Below are 19,162 nucleotides of genomic sequence, written 5' to 3'. Positions count from 1 at the left end.
CTGTACAGCAGTGTCAGCCCTGCTCTGTGAAGGACACACAGGAGAAATCGTGATGGAGACACAGTGACCCTTTGACTTTTTAAAGAAGTCCAGTTCTTTTGAGATTTTGAAGCTTATTTGTCTTGTGATCTCAAGATAACAAATGTTGTTTCTTGAAAGCACAACTTGTTTTGTGATCTCAAGACAACAAATGTTTTCTCAAGATCACAACTTACTTGTTTTGTGATCTCAAGACAACGGAAGTTGTTTTCTCAAGATAACTTGATAATCTTACTAATCTTGACATCACAAGAAAAATAAGTTGTGATATCAAAAAAACAACTTTTGTTTTCTTGAGAACCTGTGCAGGGTGTTTCCTGCCCTCCGCCAAATGACCGCTGGGATAGGCTCCAACTCCCCCCGTGACCCAGAAGGATAAGTGTCTTAGAAAATGTGTGTGTGTGTGTGTGTGTGTGTATGTTTTCTTGAGATCACAAGACAATTAAGGTGTGATCTCAAGATAAAAGTCCAGAAAATTAGAACTGCCTCATGGCCTCTCTATGGAAGTTCTAATACTTTTCTAACAAATACTTTACTGACAAAGTTGTTATCTTGAGATATCAAGTTAACTAATCTTGTAATCTCGAGATAACAAAGTTGTTATCTTAAGATAATGAGTAAAATTATCTTGTGATCTCAAGATAACTAACTTGTTTTCTTCAGATAATGAGTCAATTATCATGTCATCCCTAGATAACAAAGTTGTTATCTTGAGATCACAAGATAATTGACTTGTTATCTCAAGATAACAATCCAAAAAATTATAGCAACAGTTCATGGCCTCTCCGGACTTCCATTCCTCTCTGGACTTCGGTAACTTCACTCTGTGTAATTTGTCTTTAGGTCCTACTGTCTTGTTTTGTCTCTAGTGGCTTTCAGGCCAGGTTCTGGAGGAGACGTACTCCGCCCTGTTTTGCGTGTCCTTCTCTCTAAACTTCAAAAGAAAAGCAATCTGCTCTGTAGCTGTGAGGCGGCGTGGTCTGTGAATGAAAATGAGAGGAGATACGTGAAAAGGGCTGCATGGCAGACACAGAGAGGATGGAGCTTTCAGCAGCTTTACCACTTAACCACCATGCTTTATCCCCGACATCACCCGTATACAGAGGCTCCACAGTGCTAAAGGACTGCTGGCTGCTCAAACCCGCCTGAGGTTCTTATCCTCACTAGTGTATATAGGGGCCATATGGGGGCCATATGGGGGCCATATCTAATCTAGCAATGATGTAATCTAATGTTTACTAATTGTACATATGCAGCTTGTAACACTCTATAAGTACGTCAGCAACCACTGTTCACTGCCCCGTGTTACTGATGAAGCACCGACATTGCCAGAAATATTGAATATCTTGCTTGAAATGTGAAAATCATAAATCACAGTTTTAATACATGCTGGAATAACAGAGAATCAATACATGAGACGTTGTGATGTTCATCACTGAATTTCCCCGGAACGTGAAAAAGGGAAAAAAGACGAGACAGAAGGCAGAGAACATTGCGTGCTCACTAAAAGTAATGACTCTCTCAGAGCGACTGTCTAAAGCTGGAGGACGATGGTCGTCATGTTTCCGTCGTGTTTATTAAGAGTCCGTCAGGTGTGACAAATGGGATTTTGTTTATCTGCCTCTACGCCTCACTAGATGCCTGTATTCCGGTGAATTACGACAAATGAATAATTGATTGGTGCAAATCTTGCCTTCGCACTCAGAGGAAATCAAAAGGCTTTTCTCCACCGTACTGGCCTTACTGGGAAGCTAATGAAGGAAGAAAAGATCGCTCGCCGGTCTGGACTCTCTGTACTGCCTCAGGTTTCGAAAACAACCCGCACCAGAAACTCTTCCACTTCATTACCGGTGTTCACTGAGTCCGTCTAAGAACATCACTCTCTGTCACTCTATCTGTTACCCTAACGCCATCAAGTGGTGAAGAGCGGTACTGCAGACATTCTGCACACCTGACTGAAGTACATACACATGACGATCAGGCAATAAGCTGCCCCATATACAGTAACGTCAGACCACACTTAGATCCAGTTAGTAATTAATATCCAGTCAGAATGGCCATTAAAGGTATTCATTCTTCAGCAGGAAAAAGCAGAAATTCAAAAATTTCATGTGTTCCATTCTTTTCAGGAGACTTGCTTTCAGTTTTTAAAGATCTGTCTTAGACGTTGGCTGCATTTTCTGACTTTTTCAAGGAGCAGCTTCTTTGTTTGATTTGCAAATTTTCTTTTTTTTTGTCTGTTTCCTTTTCTCAGTAGTGGCGTCTTGGCAGCTACACATCCTTTCAGACCCATAGGGCTGAGATCTCACAGTGGAAGGATGGACAGAAACACCTGTCGATATTTTCAGATCTGAAGTGAGTGAAGCTTGGTTTTTTCCTCTCTCTCAAAGATGAAAACTTTAAAAACTGTTTATCTGATGGTGAGTTTTGGTGAGCCCTGCAATGGCCTGGTGACCTGTCCGGGGTGTTACCTGCCTTCCGCTTAATGACCACTGGGATAGGCTCCAGCACCCCCCGCGACTCAGAAGGATAAGAGGCTTAGATAGAGGGTGTGTGTATGTGTGTGTGTGTGTGAGGTTTGGTGGTCTACGAAGTCGTCCACAGTTTTTAGCAGTCCCATTTTCTCCATGTCTTTTATATATATATATATATATATATATATATATATATATATATATATATATAAAAGACATGGAAGTTAGAGAGGAAGAAACTTCAGGGATGGTTTTGCCTAAATAATGACTTAATAGTTTTTCATATTTTTGTTAAAAGTATATATTCAAAATCTTTTGGTGGTTTAAACATCTGAAAGGTTTGAGTGCTGATATCAGTACAAGGCGATATAACGTGTGGGGTTGAACATTATTCACCAAGTAGCACGTTTGTCAGTTGTTTCTTCTGCTTTGCAGTTTTTGTTAGGAAAAATGGCAAGATCCAAACAGCTTTCTCTGTTATTCCAAACGGACTAAAAAAACTCACTGAAAGGCAGCAGATATATGAACATGAAGTCATAGAGGTACTAATTATTAAGCGTACATGATGTGTTATGTGACTTAAGGCAAACATTATGCAATTATATGACTGTATGAATAAGACTTCCAGTATTGCCACATTCAGTACTGTGGACGTCTTAGACAATGTCTAACTAACTATCAGTCATTTACTCAAATTCATTAGACTGAATATTCTCAACAAGAGGGCACTTATTAGCATTTTGATGCTAGTAGATTCTGGAGCTTAAGACCCATCAATGATCCTGTGTGTCCCTGCTGTCACAATGTAGTTATTAATACTCAAAAATACTCAAAATATGGTTCATGTACAAAAGGAGTGTATTGTAACAATTTCATAAGAGATCACAAAAAAGTTAATTTGTTTTTATTTTGGACTTGAATATTCTTCACATCCAAACAGTGGCATGGTGTACAGTTAACCTACATCACAGGGAGGATTCAACCATTCAAACAGTCATTAACAAACAGCATCACTAGACAAAAGTGTCAAGAGGAGGGCAAAAAACAGAATGTCAATATTCACAACCCACTAGTACAGACGGACGGCAAGTCTGGTTCTTATGAATGTTGTGTCTAGAGAAGGAGAAAGCCTATGTTACCTTAGCATACATACAGTTTAGCATACGTACAATACACACCCGTTATAGCATACGTTCCCAAACTAAAAAATCTTCCAGAATTTACAGTCCACATACAGTCTATAAAGGACAGGGGTGCACCAAGTGCCTCAGGAATCAGTAATCGTGCAAGTACCATAGAAGTTCTGACTAGGCCTTAAATACTGTGATGCATTAGCTTGGGTAGGAGGATTACAAGAAGAGCAGAAAGTCAAACGCAGCTTTTACACAGCACAGTCTGGGCTCAATCGAAGAGGAAAGAGAAATGAAAGGAATTAGGAAATGCAGATAAAGATGATGTAGAGGTGAACAAACAGAAGGCAATTACCAAAAACTTCACTTGATATGGATGGCAGCTTTCGTGACTCCAGCAAGAAGGTCAAAAATTCCTACAATAGCAAACAATCACTGATATGTGAGGATTTCATGACAGGACATGTTATGTGATTATAAGGTGATAAATCACAAAAACACTGATGATAAAACAGCTGACAAAAGTCAACGTACACTGTCACAAAGGCTCAAAGATAACTAGGAAAGTCTTCCTCATTACATTAAGATCACACAGTCATCTATAATCACAATTTCCTGTTTGTGCTTATACTTGGAGACACTACCAGGACCAGATTTGTCCAAACATAATTCATTCAATGACACTAAAAGTGGCAGAAAAAACCTTAAAACTACAAAAATAAACCTACAAAATCAATGTTAATGGTTTTGGTACAGAGAAGGGGCTCCATGAACCTGTTGGCTTTCAACACAGACCATGCAGTGCATTGTGCAAAGCAGCGGCAATGCATTCCAACTGCTAACAGCTCTTTAATGCTAATTTTAAAAGGTCCTAACCTGCAGAGACAGACAGCAAAAAACTCAATGGCCTTCAGAATAACCCTATAATTAAGCCTCTAAATACCAGCATTCAACAGCAGATGAGATGAGGAGGATGGGCGGTGCCTTTTCTGTCCACCAGAGGGCAGTGCAGTAACTGGTGTAGGACAGAAGCTGCAGCCTTAGGCCTTTCCAGACAAACTGAGGCTGGATGGTCATGGGTCAGAGAGACAGAACTGCACCTACCTAATAGACAACTAATCAACATCACTATTCAATATAGTATGTAGTCATCATGGTGTGCATAAGTCTAGAATGCTGTCCCAGGGATGCTTTGCTGAGTCAAGCCTGAAGACATTGCAACTATAAGACAGCACTGGCTAGTTTTAAGTGTCTGGAAGCTGAGTGTCCCACTCTTTATCATTACGCTGCGCTCACTAACTGGCTGGACGGGTTAAAAGAATTAGAGGAATTCATCAATGTTATTCAGCCTAATCTGTCTGCTGCATTTGTGTCATAGCATCAATTACCACAGACAATATTTTCACAAATATCCCTGTACTAAAAAAGAGAACAGAAAACTGAGCCACTGACTCAAAGCTCACTTAGAATAGAACACATTGGGCAACTGCTGAATTCAGTGAATAAATATTTTAAAGATGTGACTATATAACGCAAATTCAAATTTACAGTTGAACTCTAACAATGCCAGTGCCTTAGATGTCTTAAACTGGCAGTATAATAATGATGAAAGAACTAATAATGAAAAAGAACTAAACAAATAGTGAAAGAACTAAACAAAATCGAAGCATCAATGACTATGATGTTTTAAGTATTCTTAAAAAGAACTCAGTGTCAGCAGCTCTAGAAGCCCTCAGAATAAACACTGTGGTAATTAGGACCAATCCCAGTTCAGGGGAAGGTCTTGGAACAAATGACACATTGATTAGGACAAATGGCAGTCAGGGGGAGGTCTCAGAACGAGTGATGTGGTGATTAGTAGTTCTATTCAGCGAGTACTGTAGGCCTACATCACACCATACAAACTCAAACCACCACGTCATTTTAGCCAAAAAGTATTCCGGTGTAGTTAGGAAGTAATCCGTGGAAACTGACAATGACACTGGTAAATTTTGATGAATTTTTCCCTTTGGAAGAATAAATTATACAGATTTACAGCTTAATTTACAAATACTTTTGACTGTAGAATTCACCAAATTGTCCTACAAATACGTGTTTTGCATGTGATGTTTATTGATGAAATTCAGCAACCGCCCACTGCCTTCTATTATAAGTGCATATTGAGTCAGTGAGTTTTACAAAGTTTACAGAAATGCACTGAAATTACTGTCTGTGGTAACTGACCATACAGTACACATGCAGCAGGTAGTAATTAGGCTAAAAAAATGCTGCAGCGCTTCTTTAATACTGACAGATGGATTTCCACGTCTTTGCGATGTTTGTTTTTCTTTGAGGGACTCACTAACTGTGTGGTATGCACCACCGCATCGCCTTTGACTAGTCTCACTGCAGGTGGTGGTGTAATAGCTTATGGAAGCACATGCATGTCTGTCTCCCTCACATGCAGAATGAAAGTCCATGCAGGGGGCAAGGCCGAGGCATCCAGACGCGAGCCAGCTGCTAGCTACAGCTAATTACGGGGTGCTAATGCTGACACAAATGCCAGCAGTAAAAAAAGGTACGAATGATTCCCAATTATATGGATGAAACATAGTGCAAAATAAAAGAAGTATGGCACATTAAACGGGTAAGACTCACACAGAGATGTGTGTGTGTGTGTTTGAAACAAAAACAAAAGGCCTAAATAGCAAGACAAAGAAAGAAGGCAAGACGTCTGTGCTGTTGATACATTAAGACAAGGGCTTGACTCTCACATCATCACATCACATTTGAAATCAAGAGAAGTGTGCAGTAACAGTACTTTTTTTCCCAGCAGATTTTTTTTCTTTCTTTCACTTTTTTGCAGCTATACAAGCAATTACATACTGTAGATTCGAGCGGAACAGGCAAGAGGTGGCAATTAAGAAGGCAAAACTACAGACGTGGTTGATTATCTGTGCTGAAGATGAGATTAAAGCTGAATTGACTGAAGCGGATAAGTGGGTCAGTCGGGCAATTTTCGTGCCAGAGCGGGAATTCCCCCCTTTGAGAGCAGCGGGGAGGAGGGGATGACTGGAAACCAGTTTAAAGATGAACTGAAAATCATATGACAGATTGAGGGCAGCTGAGATGCTCCCAGTAAGAGCTGGTTTACTACAGCGTGTGATTCCTCAGTCTGGGGTTAGAACGCATCTCTTAATGCCATCAGAGACCACGCAGCCTGGATTTACAGTCAAATCAAAAGCTGAACTAATTAGTTAATGTCTACTTATTCTAAATGCTAGAGATATAGTGTAGTAGAGCCCTTTCGCTTCTTTAGAAAGCAATGGTTGACATGAATATTCATGATTTATGATAACTAGTTAACATATCTGAGTAATATCATTAACAACATGATAATGTATGTAAGTAGGTACATCTAGGGCTAGTTTTTCTTGATTCTGTGGCAGGAATAAGAGTTGATTCTAGGCTTAAAAGACATCAGATGCTGGAATGCTCAGTAAGTTATTCAGAAATGGTCATGGATGGTTCAAAGCAATTTTTGAAAAATCAATAAACTGGGATGAAATCATATATATGATTAATCATATAATCTATTTTAATACCTTTGGTATTTTAAATACTTCGGGTATTTTTCAGTTACATATTCAGTATAGAACAGTTTACTCCAATTTGTGCCATGGGTGGGTGGGGGTGGGGGGCAATGCCCAAGGCCTTTTCACATCAAGTCAAAGCTTCAAAAGCAAAAAATGATTGAAAAAAAACCCACATCAAGTTTTGAAAACACAAACATTAACTCGTGTCGTCTTTTGTTTCAGAGCTCATGGATGCTCATTTGTTTGCTCATTTTAACAGCTTGGAGCTGAAACAGACCTAAACATACAGACACACTCAGACGCCGCTGCAGAGCAGAAACTGGTCATTTACCTTTTTTCCTAGTTTTTTAACTTTCTCAGGGTTAAATAAGAGGTACACTGGACTTGATGTGAAGGTTTTAGTGCATTAAATCTGTAAAACTCAGCGTGAAAACACCTCATGAAGACTAATTAGTAAACTAATGAAGAATGCGACATACTGTTTCTGCTGCTGTTTTCCCCATGTAGCAACATACTAGTGTGACACTCACTCATGCTGTGTATGTAAATGTGTATGTAAATAATGAATTCTACTTATCAATTTCATGGCTGCCATTGATAATTCTTAACAAATTGATAAATGTTCCCAGCCCTGTTTTTTCAGTGTGTTTTGTTGTAAGTTTCTTGACTAACTTTGAGATTGTATTATGTTTGAAACAAAAGATACCGAAAGAAATTAAAGATGCTTATACCAGTTCATCTGTGAATGAAGAAATCTTTTCATGTAAGAATAACTGACTCCATTTGAATGCATTTAGTATTTTAGTTAAAAAATAAACGACGAGAATGAAGTTGAATGTAGTCAGAACTAATATTAATGGCTCAGATAGCTAACATGAAGTACCTATACTGATGAATTATTTCTGTGTTTGCTGGTTGTGATTGTTTTTGTTTGGATAAATGCCATTCTTGCCTGTTCTGTCCACAAATGTACATGTTTAACAATTAAAAAAAGAACCTACCTAAAAAGTATATACAAGTTAAACTACTTTTTTACCACAGGTTTCTTACAATTAGTTTGTAATGTATATTGGTTTCAGATTCTGCATCTCATATATGTTTACAACTTGGCTATGTTGTTATGCTGCTGAACATCCCTTATACTACAAAACAAAAGGCATTACAAGTTCAAGTACAGTATATCTCTATTTACAACAGCTCAAAAGTAGCCATGTGGCAGGGCAGTCTTTGAGCGACAGTCTTCTTTTAAATGCAAAGTCTTGTTTTGGGGGAGGGACTAAGTAGGGGCTCCTCCCCCTCAATCACTGAACAACTCTGGCCGACCAGTGCAGAGAGAAACAAATGCTAAACTGAATTAGTATTGCTCTACCTACAGTAAGTCCATGGTGAAAAGCAAAAGACCTGCCAGAGAGGGTCAATCAATAGTATGTGAGGTAAAAAAACAAAAAAGAAGGAACAAAAAACAAGCTCTGAAATGTTACTATATACTGTATGCATATTTATATACACATATGTGTAACAGGCTTCTACATACGCGTATACTGTATGTGTACACACATCTATATACCAAGACACATTTATTCTTTCCCAACTTTCTTCCTTTCCACCTCACCTTTCATCATGCTTCACAGAGCGCTAGCTGATATACTTCACACGCCTTGTCGCCATAGCAACCTTGGCTCACTTCTGGAGTGTTCTGAGGCTGATTCAGAATTTGAAAAATCTAAAGCTAGAATAAGAACAAAAAAAGACTGGGGAGCGTTTTTCCCTCCTTTTGGTCTTCATATGCTTGATGCAATCTCACCAGGATTGGAAGCTATATATCCAGCTTTGACCCCAACTCTGGTGGGGCTACATGCTCCCTCCTTGTTTATCTCCCGTGTTTGAGGAGGACGCTGTGGCTGAACTGCTTGGAAAGCCCTTCTCGGTGGGGGTGACTGCTGGGCTGCCCATACCGGACGAGCTGGAGCTGCTGGAGCGGTGCTGGGTCGGGGGAGGCCGCACAGGCCTCATAGGTGGAGGTCTGAGCTGGGCACCTGCCAGCCTTGCGGAGAGCGCCGGTTTGAAGGTGGTCATCATCTCTGAGGTGGAGCTGCTCCCACGGCGCAGCGCTGCGTCTGGGTCACGGATCATGATGGTGTGCAAAGGGCTGGCCGGTTCTGAGCTCACAGGGTTCTTCAGGGGTTCCAGAGTGTCGAGCACTACGTCTGGAGCCTGCTTGGCTGTATTCTGACGTTCTAGCTCCCGGAGCTCATGGAGAGCAGTGGTCATAGTTTTTTCTATGTCCTGTAGGTCAGACAGATTTACAAACACATTACAGTCCACTCTGAAATAAAACCCTAGCATGAATTATCATGGTAATAAGTATAGCAATTCACTGTAATGACCCTTTTTGAATGTGCAGGATCTGACCAAGCATCTAGATAATAGTTAATGGGTCTTGCAGAGACTTTCTGCTCATTCTCAGCAACAGACTCTTATTACTTCCTTGAAAATCTTAAGTTTCTTGAATGTACCCTGCACTCCACAGGACAGATTTATGGTTGTGATCTGAGCTTGGGCTTCTCTGAGCTAGTCTTTGCTTTATATTTATCTCAGTCCCGTATGTCACTGCTGTACTTTATCTATGACATTTACACAGCGCTTCAGCCAGGCCTCATATGCTATAAAACTAATGCTTGTCTGCCCTCATTCAAACCAATGGGCTCTGGTCTGCCTTATGACTCCACAAGCCATATTAAAGCTATGATGATAAGTGTTGTAAAACCATGCATGCGTGCACACACACGCGCCACACATACTCAAATGCACTTGGAAGCATATACCACACTGACTCTGACAGCAGGTGTGATGAGTGAGAGATAAGGTACATACAAGACATTCAGCACCACCAATTCACTCTTAATACCATCTTCGCTCTCTCTCGCTCTGACAATTAACTACAAATTAAACTATGACAATGGCAATTTAATATCACTTCCAACCCCCACCACACACTTGCTGACTTCTAAGTCTCTTATTAATCTAAGTAATTAAACATCATAGCAAGAATTTAATCATCTCTTGCCTCTCTGGCCTGAAAGAATGATCAGATAGTAAACTCCAAAATTAACAATATTACATGCACATAAAAATAACATCTGTACTGGCTTAAATATAATGCTTCCATTCCACAACCTAACATCACTTTTTTTCCTCCCATTAGCTAATCACAAACGGAGTGAGTCACCTAAAAGAGCCCTGTGCCACTGTCTTTACTATTAAACTAATGCTGAATGAACTGGATGAATCAATGGCCGCTTATTCTCAGTAATGCTCATCGCCACATGAACTCTCTTAGTAATACTTCCAGAAGGTCCTACTAAACTAGGCTAATGTCGGAATGGAAAAAGCTCTTATTAACAGAAGATCAAACAGGCAAAAGGTTTCATGATGGATGGACATAGAAACATGGCAGCAGTAACTATATAGTATACATACATTGTTTTATATTTAGAAGACTAAATATTAAAGACACTGAAACTGTATTTAAAATGTGAACATTATACATCAACAGTAAACTGGTGACAAATTAAAAGAAAAACCCTGCAGAAACATAACAAATGCAGATGCTTCCAGATAACTAACATCCTGCCTATGCTCTGTGGCATGTAATCAAATGCTGAGCAGGCCCAAGCGACCTCGATTTCGGATCAAGATGGAAAGATATAAGTCACTTTGAAAGAGGGTTCATGATTGAGGCTCAATTGGCTGTGTTTCAAGAGGAATTAATGCATATTTGAGAATCCAGAGGTGTAAAAATCAGGGGTTGGCAATATGAGGCTCTTTTACTGCCCTGTTGCGGCTCCATTTATAAGCACTCCACGTCTGCGATGAGAGACTGTCAAACACTAAAAAGTCGCTAAGCTGAAGTCAGCTTCTCATTCGCCAGCTTATTCATCAAATTCTCCCGTTCTACCTTAAATGGTGCAGCAGTTACATTCATTTATGGTGAAACATGAAAATTAGAACAAGAAGCTGACGAATGAAAAGACTTCAGCTAAAAAATGAAACGTTGAGAAACCATTTACAAGAAACCATTCCACTTTGGCGGAAAAGTGTCCTGGTGGAGATGTGAGAAAAGCTGCTATAGCTGAGCTAAAGCTTACAGCAGAGCAAAGTAAGTCTGTGTTTCCGTTTAGATTTTTTAGTCTATACTAGGACATTAGCACATATTGAGGCATATTTACAGGCAAGATAAAACTGACATAAAATGTTGTGGCTCCCAAGGTGGTTTGATTTTTGTTGAAAGGACAAAATGGCTCTTTTTATCATTTGGGTTGCCGAATGTCATCGACAGAGATGGTGAAAAGATGAGTCGTCCTTCACCATGTTCTTTATTAGTATGTGAGAGCATGTGCAGTGTAAATCAATAGAACGGTACAGGCCTCAATGCTCGGCCCCTACAATGAGAGGGTCTGATGACTGTTATAGTGCGGCAAGACACTTTATGTTGGTGTTTCCTTCAGTTTGCAACCTGTCTGTACATCTCTAGCAATAAAAACAAACAAAGTGGTGGTCCGCACCTCAGCTAAGGCCTCAGCCTCCAGGCTTTTGTGGTCTCCGAGGCTGCTGTGGCGTGTGGCCCCTGATCCGGGCCTCAATGGGTGGCCCTCAGGATAAGCTTTTCTCTCGGGGTAATTAATGCTGCCGGCACTGCCAAATGTGCCCAGCCGTCTTTTCTCAGGACTCTCCACTCGGCCTCTGCTCACTGCCACCTTGTGTGGGCTGCTGGGGCAGGCAGCGGCACGAGGGGGAGTGTCCGTGCCACGCGTAGGGCTGTGGCTCTCTGTACCGCTCCGCCGGCGAGGAATAGCAGCGCCGTCTGAACGCAACCTCACCCTGACAACGACAATAATACACAGTTACTCACAGCACAATAACAGCAGCATCTAATAGTAAGTTAAACCCATGTTGACAACACCTCAGTCACTTCAGTAGTTTAGTCTCTAGTATACTGAAACCAGACTTAGCTCGCAGAAAGCTGAAGAACCCTCTAGACCAGTAAATGTCCCTTATGTTTACGACATTGGCAACACTGATTTTCATAGCAGTGTAAACAGAATGCAGCCAGTTAGATACGAACAGTGCACTTAGGCACTCTTACAAATTATTTGACTTTATACACTGACAATTAAATACTTTTCTCAGAGTAATGTTTAATTTTCATTTTTTTTATTAAAGAGAAATTTCTGTATTTTTCAAAATATCTTTATAATTCAATCATTAAGATCTAAACAAAGTCATCTTAAAAGGCACATTAGCAAAAACAGACGGGGACAAAAAGAGACTGAAAAATAGTTGTGTACGAATTAACCGTGACCATTTTTAGTACATAAGACTACACAAATGTTATAAGTGAACCTCAAGGGGAAAAATACAATACAAGAAGGTTACTGCAAACCTACTGAAAAAGGTAATTGTTCCCAATCTTTTGATAGGCAGTGTAAACTGTCCTTGTAAACTACTTTCAGTGTCAATAAAGACACATGACAAACTCTGTGGGAGTAAATACCAGCGCTTGTCCTCATTATTCTTCCATCTGCGCTTTCAGCACTCACCTGCCCATCACCCCACTGAAGTTATAATCAGGCGACTGCTCACACGGTGAATGGAGGTCGTTTTTGGACGAGGCCTTATCATCCAACAGCGGTCCACTACTCGCTTCACTGTCTGCTTTCTGACTCAGACTGTCAGAAAAGGCGTCATCCCTGAGAGAGGAGGTGAAGACAGAGCTTTAGTGTTATGCAGGGTGACACTGTGACAGGTGCTTTGGCTGGTACAGTCTCATCTGTTCACAGCTTCATTTAGTTGTGCATCTGTCTGAAAATGATAACATAAAGCTCACTTCATTTCACTCACATACTTGACTAACATTTTCACAGTGTAAGGTCATTTTTATTCTTAAAACAGTAATGTTTCTCTTCAGTAAATTCATTTGTTTTTCAACAGAGTAAATTTACAGACTTACTGACACCAGAATCTTTGTGATATCAAAGATATCAAAAGAACTATCCATTTTCAAATGTAGAAAGCCAAGAAAAAGGCTTGTTGTGTTGTCACTGGCTATATTCCACTACTGTGTAAACAGTTTCCGTCACATCTGTGTATTAAGTGTATATTTAAAAATAATCATCAATCGTGTCAAACAATATAATCACACCCTACTCAATCATCATACAATCTAAGGTTTCATGATGCACTTAATCATTTCCTAAAAACTGTAATTAAGTAGAATCATTATAAGATTTACATCCTTAAAACTATTTACTAAGGGGCAACTATTTTTAATGGCAGTCACGGTTTACTGCACCATGAGACCGAAAGCCACATGTATGTACAAAGGCAGGAGCAGCGCAAAATGTGCCTTAAAGCGACCACAATATGCACCCATAAAATCCCTGAATTTAATGTTTGTTTTACTTAGACAGCAGGTTAAATCATAAACTAACCGTTTGCTTGCACGGTGCACGGTTCACAAGGAGCAGTGAAATAATGAAGCCGTCAAGCTCTTTCCCACCAAAACATTCTACAGGGATCTTGTTTTACTCTGGCTAAGAAAACAGAGTTTGTGAAATGATAATACAGACTGTGCACATTTTGCAGTTCCATCACAGCATATTTTGTGCTGTGCCTTCTTACATAACTAGATCTGAATCCGAGGGTGCTAATATAGAGATAGTACACATTCTTTCGCTATGTGTTTGTGGCTCAGGCCTCTGTCTAACCGCTCTGTCTGCTGCTATTGTTAAAAAAAGACTCTCAACAACACTTCTTTGGAGACCTTAACACAAAATTCACAGCAGTGTCAATGTGTGTGTGCACTCACAGGTCCTGCACTACAATGTACTGGTGAGGTATGAGGCCGTCAACCCCGTTGTGTCTCCCTTCCCACCAGTCCTCTGACGCCCGGTGGTACAGCAGCAGCGATGCTCCCTTCTTAAAGGACAACTCCCGCGGGCTCCGCCCGACATAATCAAACTTAGCAATGGCTTCAATCTGCTCCACCTCTGAGAGAGAGAGAGAGAGAAAGAGAGAGAGAGAGAGAGAGAGAGAGAGAGAGAGAGAAAATGAATGTTAAGAAATACAGAAAAGAAAGAAAAAAGACAAAAAATAAAGGGAAAGCTACACAAACACACACATGCACACACACACTCACTCTTACATGCACACACCCACACACACTCAGATTCTTAAAGTCAACATGAATTGGGAACTAAGGTCCAATCTCATTTCACCCCCTGCTCCTACCACCAACTGCCCTCTGTTCACGTCTAGGGGTAGGGTGTCCCAATTTTTGTTAAGATAGAGGGGTAGGGTGAAGTGTTAGGGCTACATGGCCCTCCAAAAAGAGGTTTTTCAGAGACTCACTCCAAACGGAGTGTTATGAGAAAAAAAAAAACGGCATATGATTCCCTAAATGTAACTAAAGCCCAGCAGTGAGGTTGCTGAACTTTTCCCTTCTCTGCTTTCACTGAAGACGGGCCGGGTCGTCTACAGAGCACCGCTAATGGCCTGTTAAGGAAGTAATGTTCTAATTTGAGGGTTGTCCCATTTCGTAGGGCAAGATTTCAACCACTACCCCTTGTAACTCAGTTCCAAGGGGTTAGGGTGACACTCGAAAACAAGGGGTGGAGGTAAAAAGAAGAAATGGAATTGGGCCTCAATGTGGGCGGATAAAAAGCGAGCTTGAGTCGTACAGAAATTCAGCCGTGAAACAATATTTAGCACTATTTTTGCCTGGCACGTGGTGCTAGTAGTTCAGATTTTCACTGGTTGTAAAAAAATGTTTCTTATTCAAATGTGAAGAGACATCCCGTTATAATAATAAGCCACTGTTAACCTACAAAAATAGGTTTATTTAAGCATCTAATTTTAATTATACCTCGATGTACATTTTTGGTCATACTGACCCACTACTATGGGGAATCTTTCCTTCCATACTCTGGAGTTTTTAAAACAGAACCTGGTATCAGAGACGATCTCTGAGCCTGTGGAGCACTTTTCGTTCGATGACAGGTGGGGGTGGGCTGTGCCCACTGGTGCACAGTGATTTAAAACATGTATTACATGATACAATGAATCATGCTTAATATAACCAGAGACATGAAATAACAAGGTATTAAAAGTCAGTTTTGATTTCAGATTGACTTTAAGCCAGACTACAAGCCCCGGAAAGCCTCACACAACTCTACCCACCAGGGGGTGGGCTTCCATTTCCTGCTGTAATAAATATCTTTTTTGTACAGACACACTGTTCAAAATGCAAAGTGAAGATCAGGCTCTATCAAAAACCTATCAAACCTGTCACCTCAGCCCCCCTCAGTGTCATTAGTCTGAACAGAGACCAGGCCAGTGTTCGGCTCTGCCTGTGGCAGACATGGACAGACAGCCAGGTCAGCGGGGGTTAAACACATGCACAGAATAAATAGCCTCTCAGAGGGGAATCTCCAACTCAACCAGCAAAGCCAATCAGTTCCATTAAGAGCTTTAGCCAAGGGTGAAATTACATACAGACACAGAGTGGACAGAGAATGGAGAGACAGACAGACAGACAGACAGACTTTATTCAGTGTGCACTTCGGCAGCAGGCAGTACTGGAGTAATAATCTCTCTGAGGTGCACATGCTGGAAAAACTGGGCTTTTAACAGAGATAAAGCAGGCATGGACATAAGCTTTTATGCTGCTGTCTTTTGGCAGACCTATAGTGGCCACAGCATTGGGATTGTTTAAAACATGATGTTATTGGATAGTCAGATAATTGGATATTTAGACAGCTTGATAGGGAACGTTCTAAAATCTGATTTCAAAATATTCAACATATATACATTCAATATGCAGTTCTAACTGCAGTTTCTCAGCACATTATGAAGGCGGTGAAGAAAGAGAGGCAGCACCTCTGCTTGTAAACCTAAGGTGCAGGTCTGAACACAAGTGTGGAGTTCAAAGCTTTTGTCTGCAGTGTCTGCAGTGTCAGTCTGCTTTTGACTGACACTGAACTGTGGAGGGCTCTCTTGTCCCCTTGCTGTCTGCAGGGTATATCTAAATCATTTTCAGTGTCTTTAATGCAGAGATCAGGTTTCCAGGTTTTCTCTTCTGACACCAACTTCAATACCTGAACTCTGGGTATTGGCCGATGCCATGTACCGATCCAATATCGGTGCTTTTTTATTTGCATAGGGCTTTTATTCTGGCGCACAGCAGTGTAGAAAAAAATAACCGGGGCAGATTTCATGCATACTTGTTAATTTAATTTCCTAAATAAGCAATAATAATAATAATAATAATATAATAATAATAATAACAACTAGAGGAAAGAGAGTGATTTGAAAAAAAAACAAATATCAGCACAATAAACTGGAAATACATTATTATCATGACATCTGTAGCATTTTTTATTAATCTGTGCATGAAAATGAGCAAAAAAGGCACTATTTTGATAACAAAACACTGTTTTTTTATATTGGAGGATATGGACTGCTCTTCTTGTCATGAAATACGGCCTGTGCAAAAGTTATGGCACATTTTATATTTTATTTTTTTCCAACGTGTTAAACTCAGCAAATAAACCCTCAGTGCTGCATAGTTTAACTTTTCACTGCACCAACCCACCAGATCCAGCTCATAAAAGGCTCAATAATCAGCCGATGAGCTGGATCAGGTGTGTTGAGTCGAGGAATACTTAAAACATTGCAGTGCTGTGGGTTGCCAGGAGTAGGATTAAGAAATGCTGCTGTAGAGGATGTTTTAACTTATCTGCATACGACTAAATATCATTTTTAAAGTCACAGTAACAAAAACAGTCTGCTAATTCTAACAATAAATAAAAGTAGGGAAATGGTCATGTAAAAAGGAATTACAACTGTTCCTGACACATAAACACACACATCTGTTATAGGCCCTTTAACACAGCTGATTCAGTTCATAAAGCCTTCTGAAGCCTCTGAGTGCAGGAATATAAATTAGAAATTGTAATAAAACTACACAGGATAATCAGCATGAGCAAAGCAAGAAATAAGGATTAGTTAGTGGGACACTACTGTGGAAGGTATTTGGTCTAAATCTCTTTTGTTCCATGCTAATAAACACTGTACTGTGTTTATTTTTAGTGTTATTTCCTAACTCTTCAGCTGGCAGCAGAGTTAGCGCAAAATGCTAATTAGCACTTACACTTGTGCTATTATTTATTTGAGTATACATTTCACTCTACAAGTCACTGAGTGGAGGGGCAGAGAGGAAATACAGCTGAAGGTGGAAGCCCCTGAGGCCTGTTTGTAAACCCTGAGCAAATGCAGCAGAGTGAGAGAGAGGAGGGGACGAGAGCAGAGAGATAAAAGGCAGATGAGGAGCGGTTAAAAAGAATCTCCAGAGGAAAAGGTGGAGATAAGAATGGCATTTTCCTCTAACTACTCATTGATAAAAATGGTGGAAATAGCGTTATGCAAGAATCTTGCCAACAGATTAACTTTTCAGAGCAGTGGGAGAGAGAAAGAAAGACAAAGAGAGAGAGTGAGAGAGGGGGAGGGGGACAGAGAGAGACAGAGAAAAAAGAGAAAAGAGAAATTGAGCACATCTTGTCCAGGCCCTCAGCAGTCAAGTTCTATTTAAGATCAGCCTTTTTATCTCCTCAGCGCCTGCCAGCCAATGAGAAGCCTTGATCCCTCTCTGCTGACAGCACAGCAATCTGACTGGCTGAGTGATCTGTCAGTCAAACCACTGACCACAGAATAACATCAACAGCAATACTGAACCCATTTCTCACAGCCTGTAACTCAGCTAGAATAGGACTATGACAAAGTGTCAAAATCTAACAATTTACCAAGAATTTTAATTAAAAACACTGTTCCCTTATATCTCCTGTGTCTTTCTGCACAGATGTATTTAAACAGTCTGAGCAGCACCAGATGAACTGCTATGTGGACCTTTTTCATGGTTTCTATGAGGGACATCAGACAAGTGATTTGTAATCTCTGTTCTTCCTGAATATCAAGAAGGGGTACAATGCCCAAGAACGTCTACACTACAGGTCTGATACCACACAAAAACATGACATCCTACTCAATACATATAATGCAGCAAAACAACAACAGCAGAATGGAAAGTATGTCAAAACTGTTTGTAACCAGAGGAAAAAACTTCACAAACGACAGTGTCTGAGTATGACTGGAAAATAATGGAATTCATTGCCTTGGATGATTGACTGCATTGGATTTTGTGGCATGTTCTGTAGCTTCTTGCTGTAAAAAGTTTCGTAAGTTTATTTTACGTAAACTTGTTTAACTATCTCGGGGTCTTGTTCATGAGTGATGGGAAGAGGGATCGTGAGATTGGCCGTAGGCCGGGACAGCAGTGATGCTGTCGCTGTACCGGACTGCAGTGGAGAACAGTGAGCTGAGCCAGAAGGCAAAGCTCTATGTTTACTGGTCAGTCTACATCCCAACCCTCACCTATAGTCATGATCTTTGGGTAATGACCGAATGAATGAGGTCGCGAACACAATCGGCGGAAATTAGCTTTCTTTGCAGGGTGGTGGTCTGCACTCTACTTTACAGAGTGAGGAGCTCGGTCATCTGGGAGGAGCTTGGAGTAGAGCCACTACTCCTCCGCATTGAGAGAAGCCAGTTGAGGTGGGTCAGGCATCTGATCAGGATACCCCAGGATACAGATGTCTCCCAGCGTGTTTACCAGGCACGGCCTACTGGGACGAGACCCTGGGGTTGTCCTAGGACCCGCTGGAGGGATTATATCTCCAATTTGGCCTGGTAGCGGCTTGGGGTTCCCCAGAATGAGCTGGAAGAAGTTGCGGGGGGACAGGGTCGTCCAGGATTATCTGCTCCCCCGAGTGATATTGTGACCCTCTCTGGATTAAGTGGTTCAAGATGATGATGATGATGATGTTTCATA

At 40.7% G+C, this 19,162-nt stretch overlaps 1 protein-coding gene across 3 annotated transcripts in view; it reads right to left on the bottom strand.

The window, feature by feature from the left end:
- Nucleotides 1–3,401: 3,401 nt before the first annotated feature.
- srgap3 (SLIT-ROBO Rho GTPase activating protein 3) overlaps nt 3,402–19,162 on the bottom strand; it is a 130,384-nt gene continuing 114,623 nt past the window's right edge. For all 3 annotated transcript variants that reach the window (XM_036570963.1, XM_036570964.1, XM_036570965.1), the window contains 4 exons: nt 14,087–14,267; nt 12,819–12,968; nt 11,784–12,099; nt 3,402–9,504 (listed from right to left, as the gene is read on the bottom strand). In XM_036570963.1, coding sequence (XP_036426856.1) covers nt 9,070–9,504; nt 11,784–12,099; nt 12,819–12,968; nt 14,087–14,267 — 1,082 coding nt within the window. In that variant the 3' untranslated portion in view covers nt 3,402–9,069. The remainder of the gene's footprint in view (nt 9,505–11,783; nt 12,100–12,818; nt 12,969–14,086; nt 14,268–19,162) is intronic.

Source organism: Colossoma macropomum, unplaced genomic scaffold (genome assembly GCF_904425465.1).
Source record: "Colossoma macropomum unplaced genomic scaffold, Colossoma_macropomum, whole genome shotgun sequence".
NCBI lineage: Eukaryota > Metazoa > Chordata > Actinopteri > Characiformes > Serrasalmidae > Colossoma > Colossoma macropomum.
The sequence above is the reverse complement of the archived record's forward strand: the minus strand, read 5'-3'. Positions and strand labels throughout refer to the sequence as shown.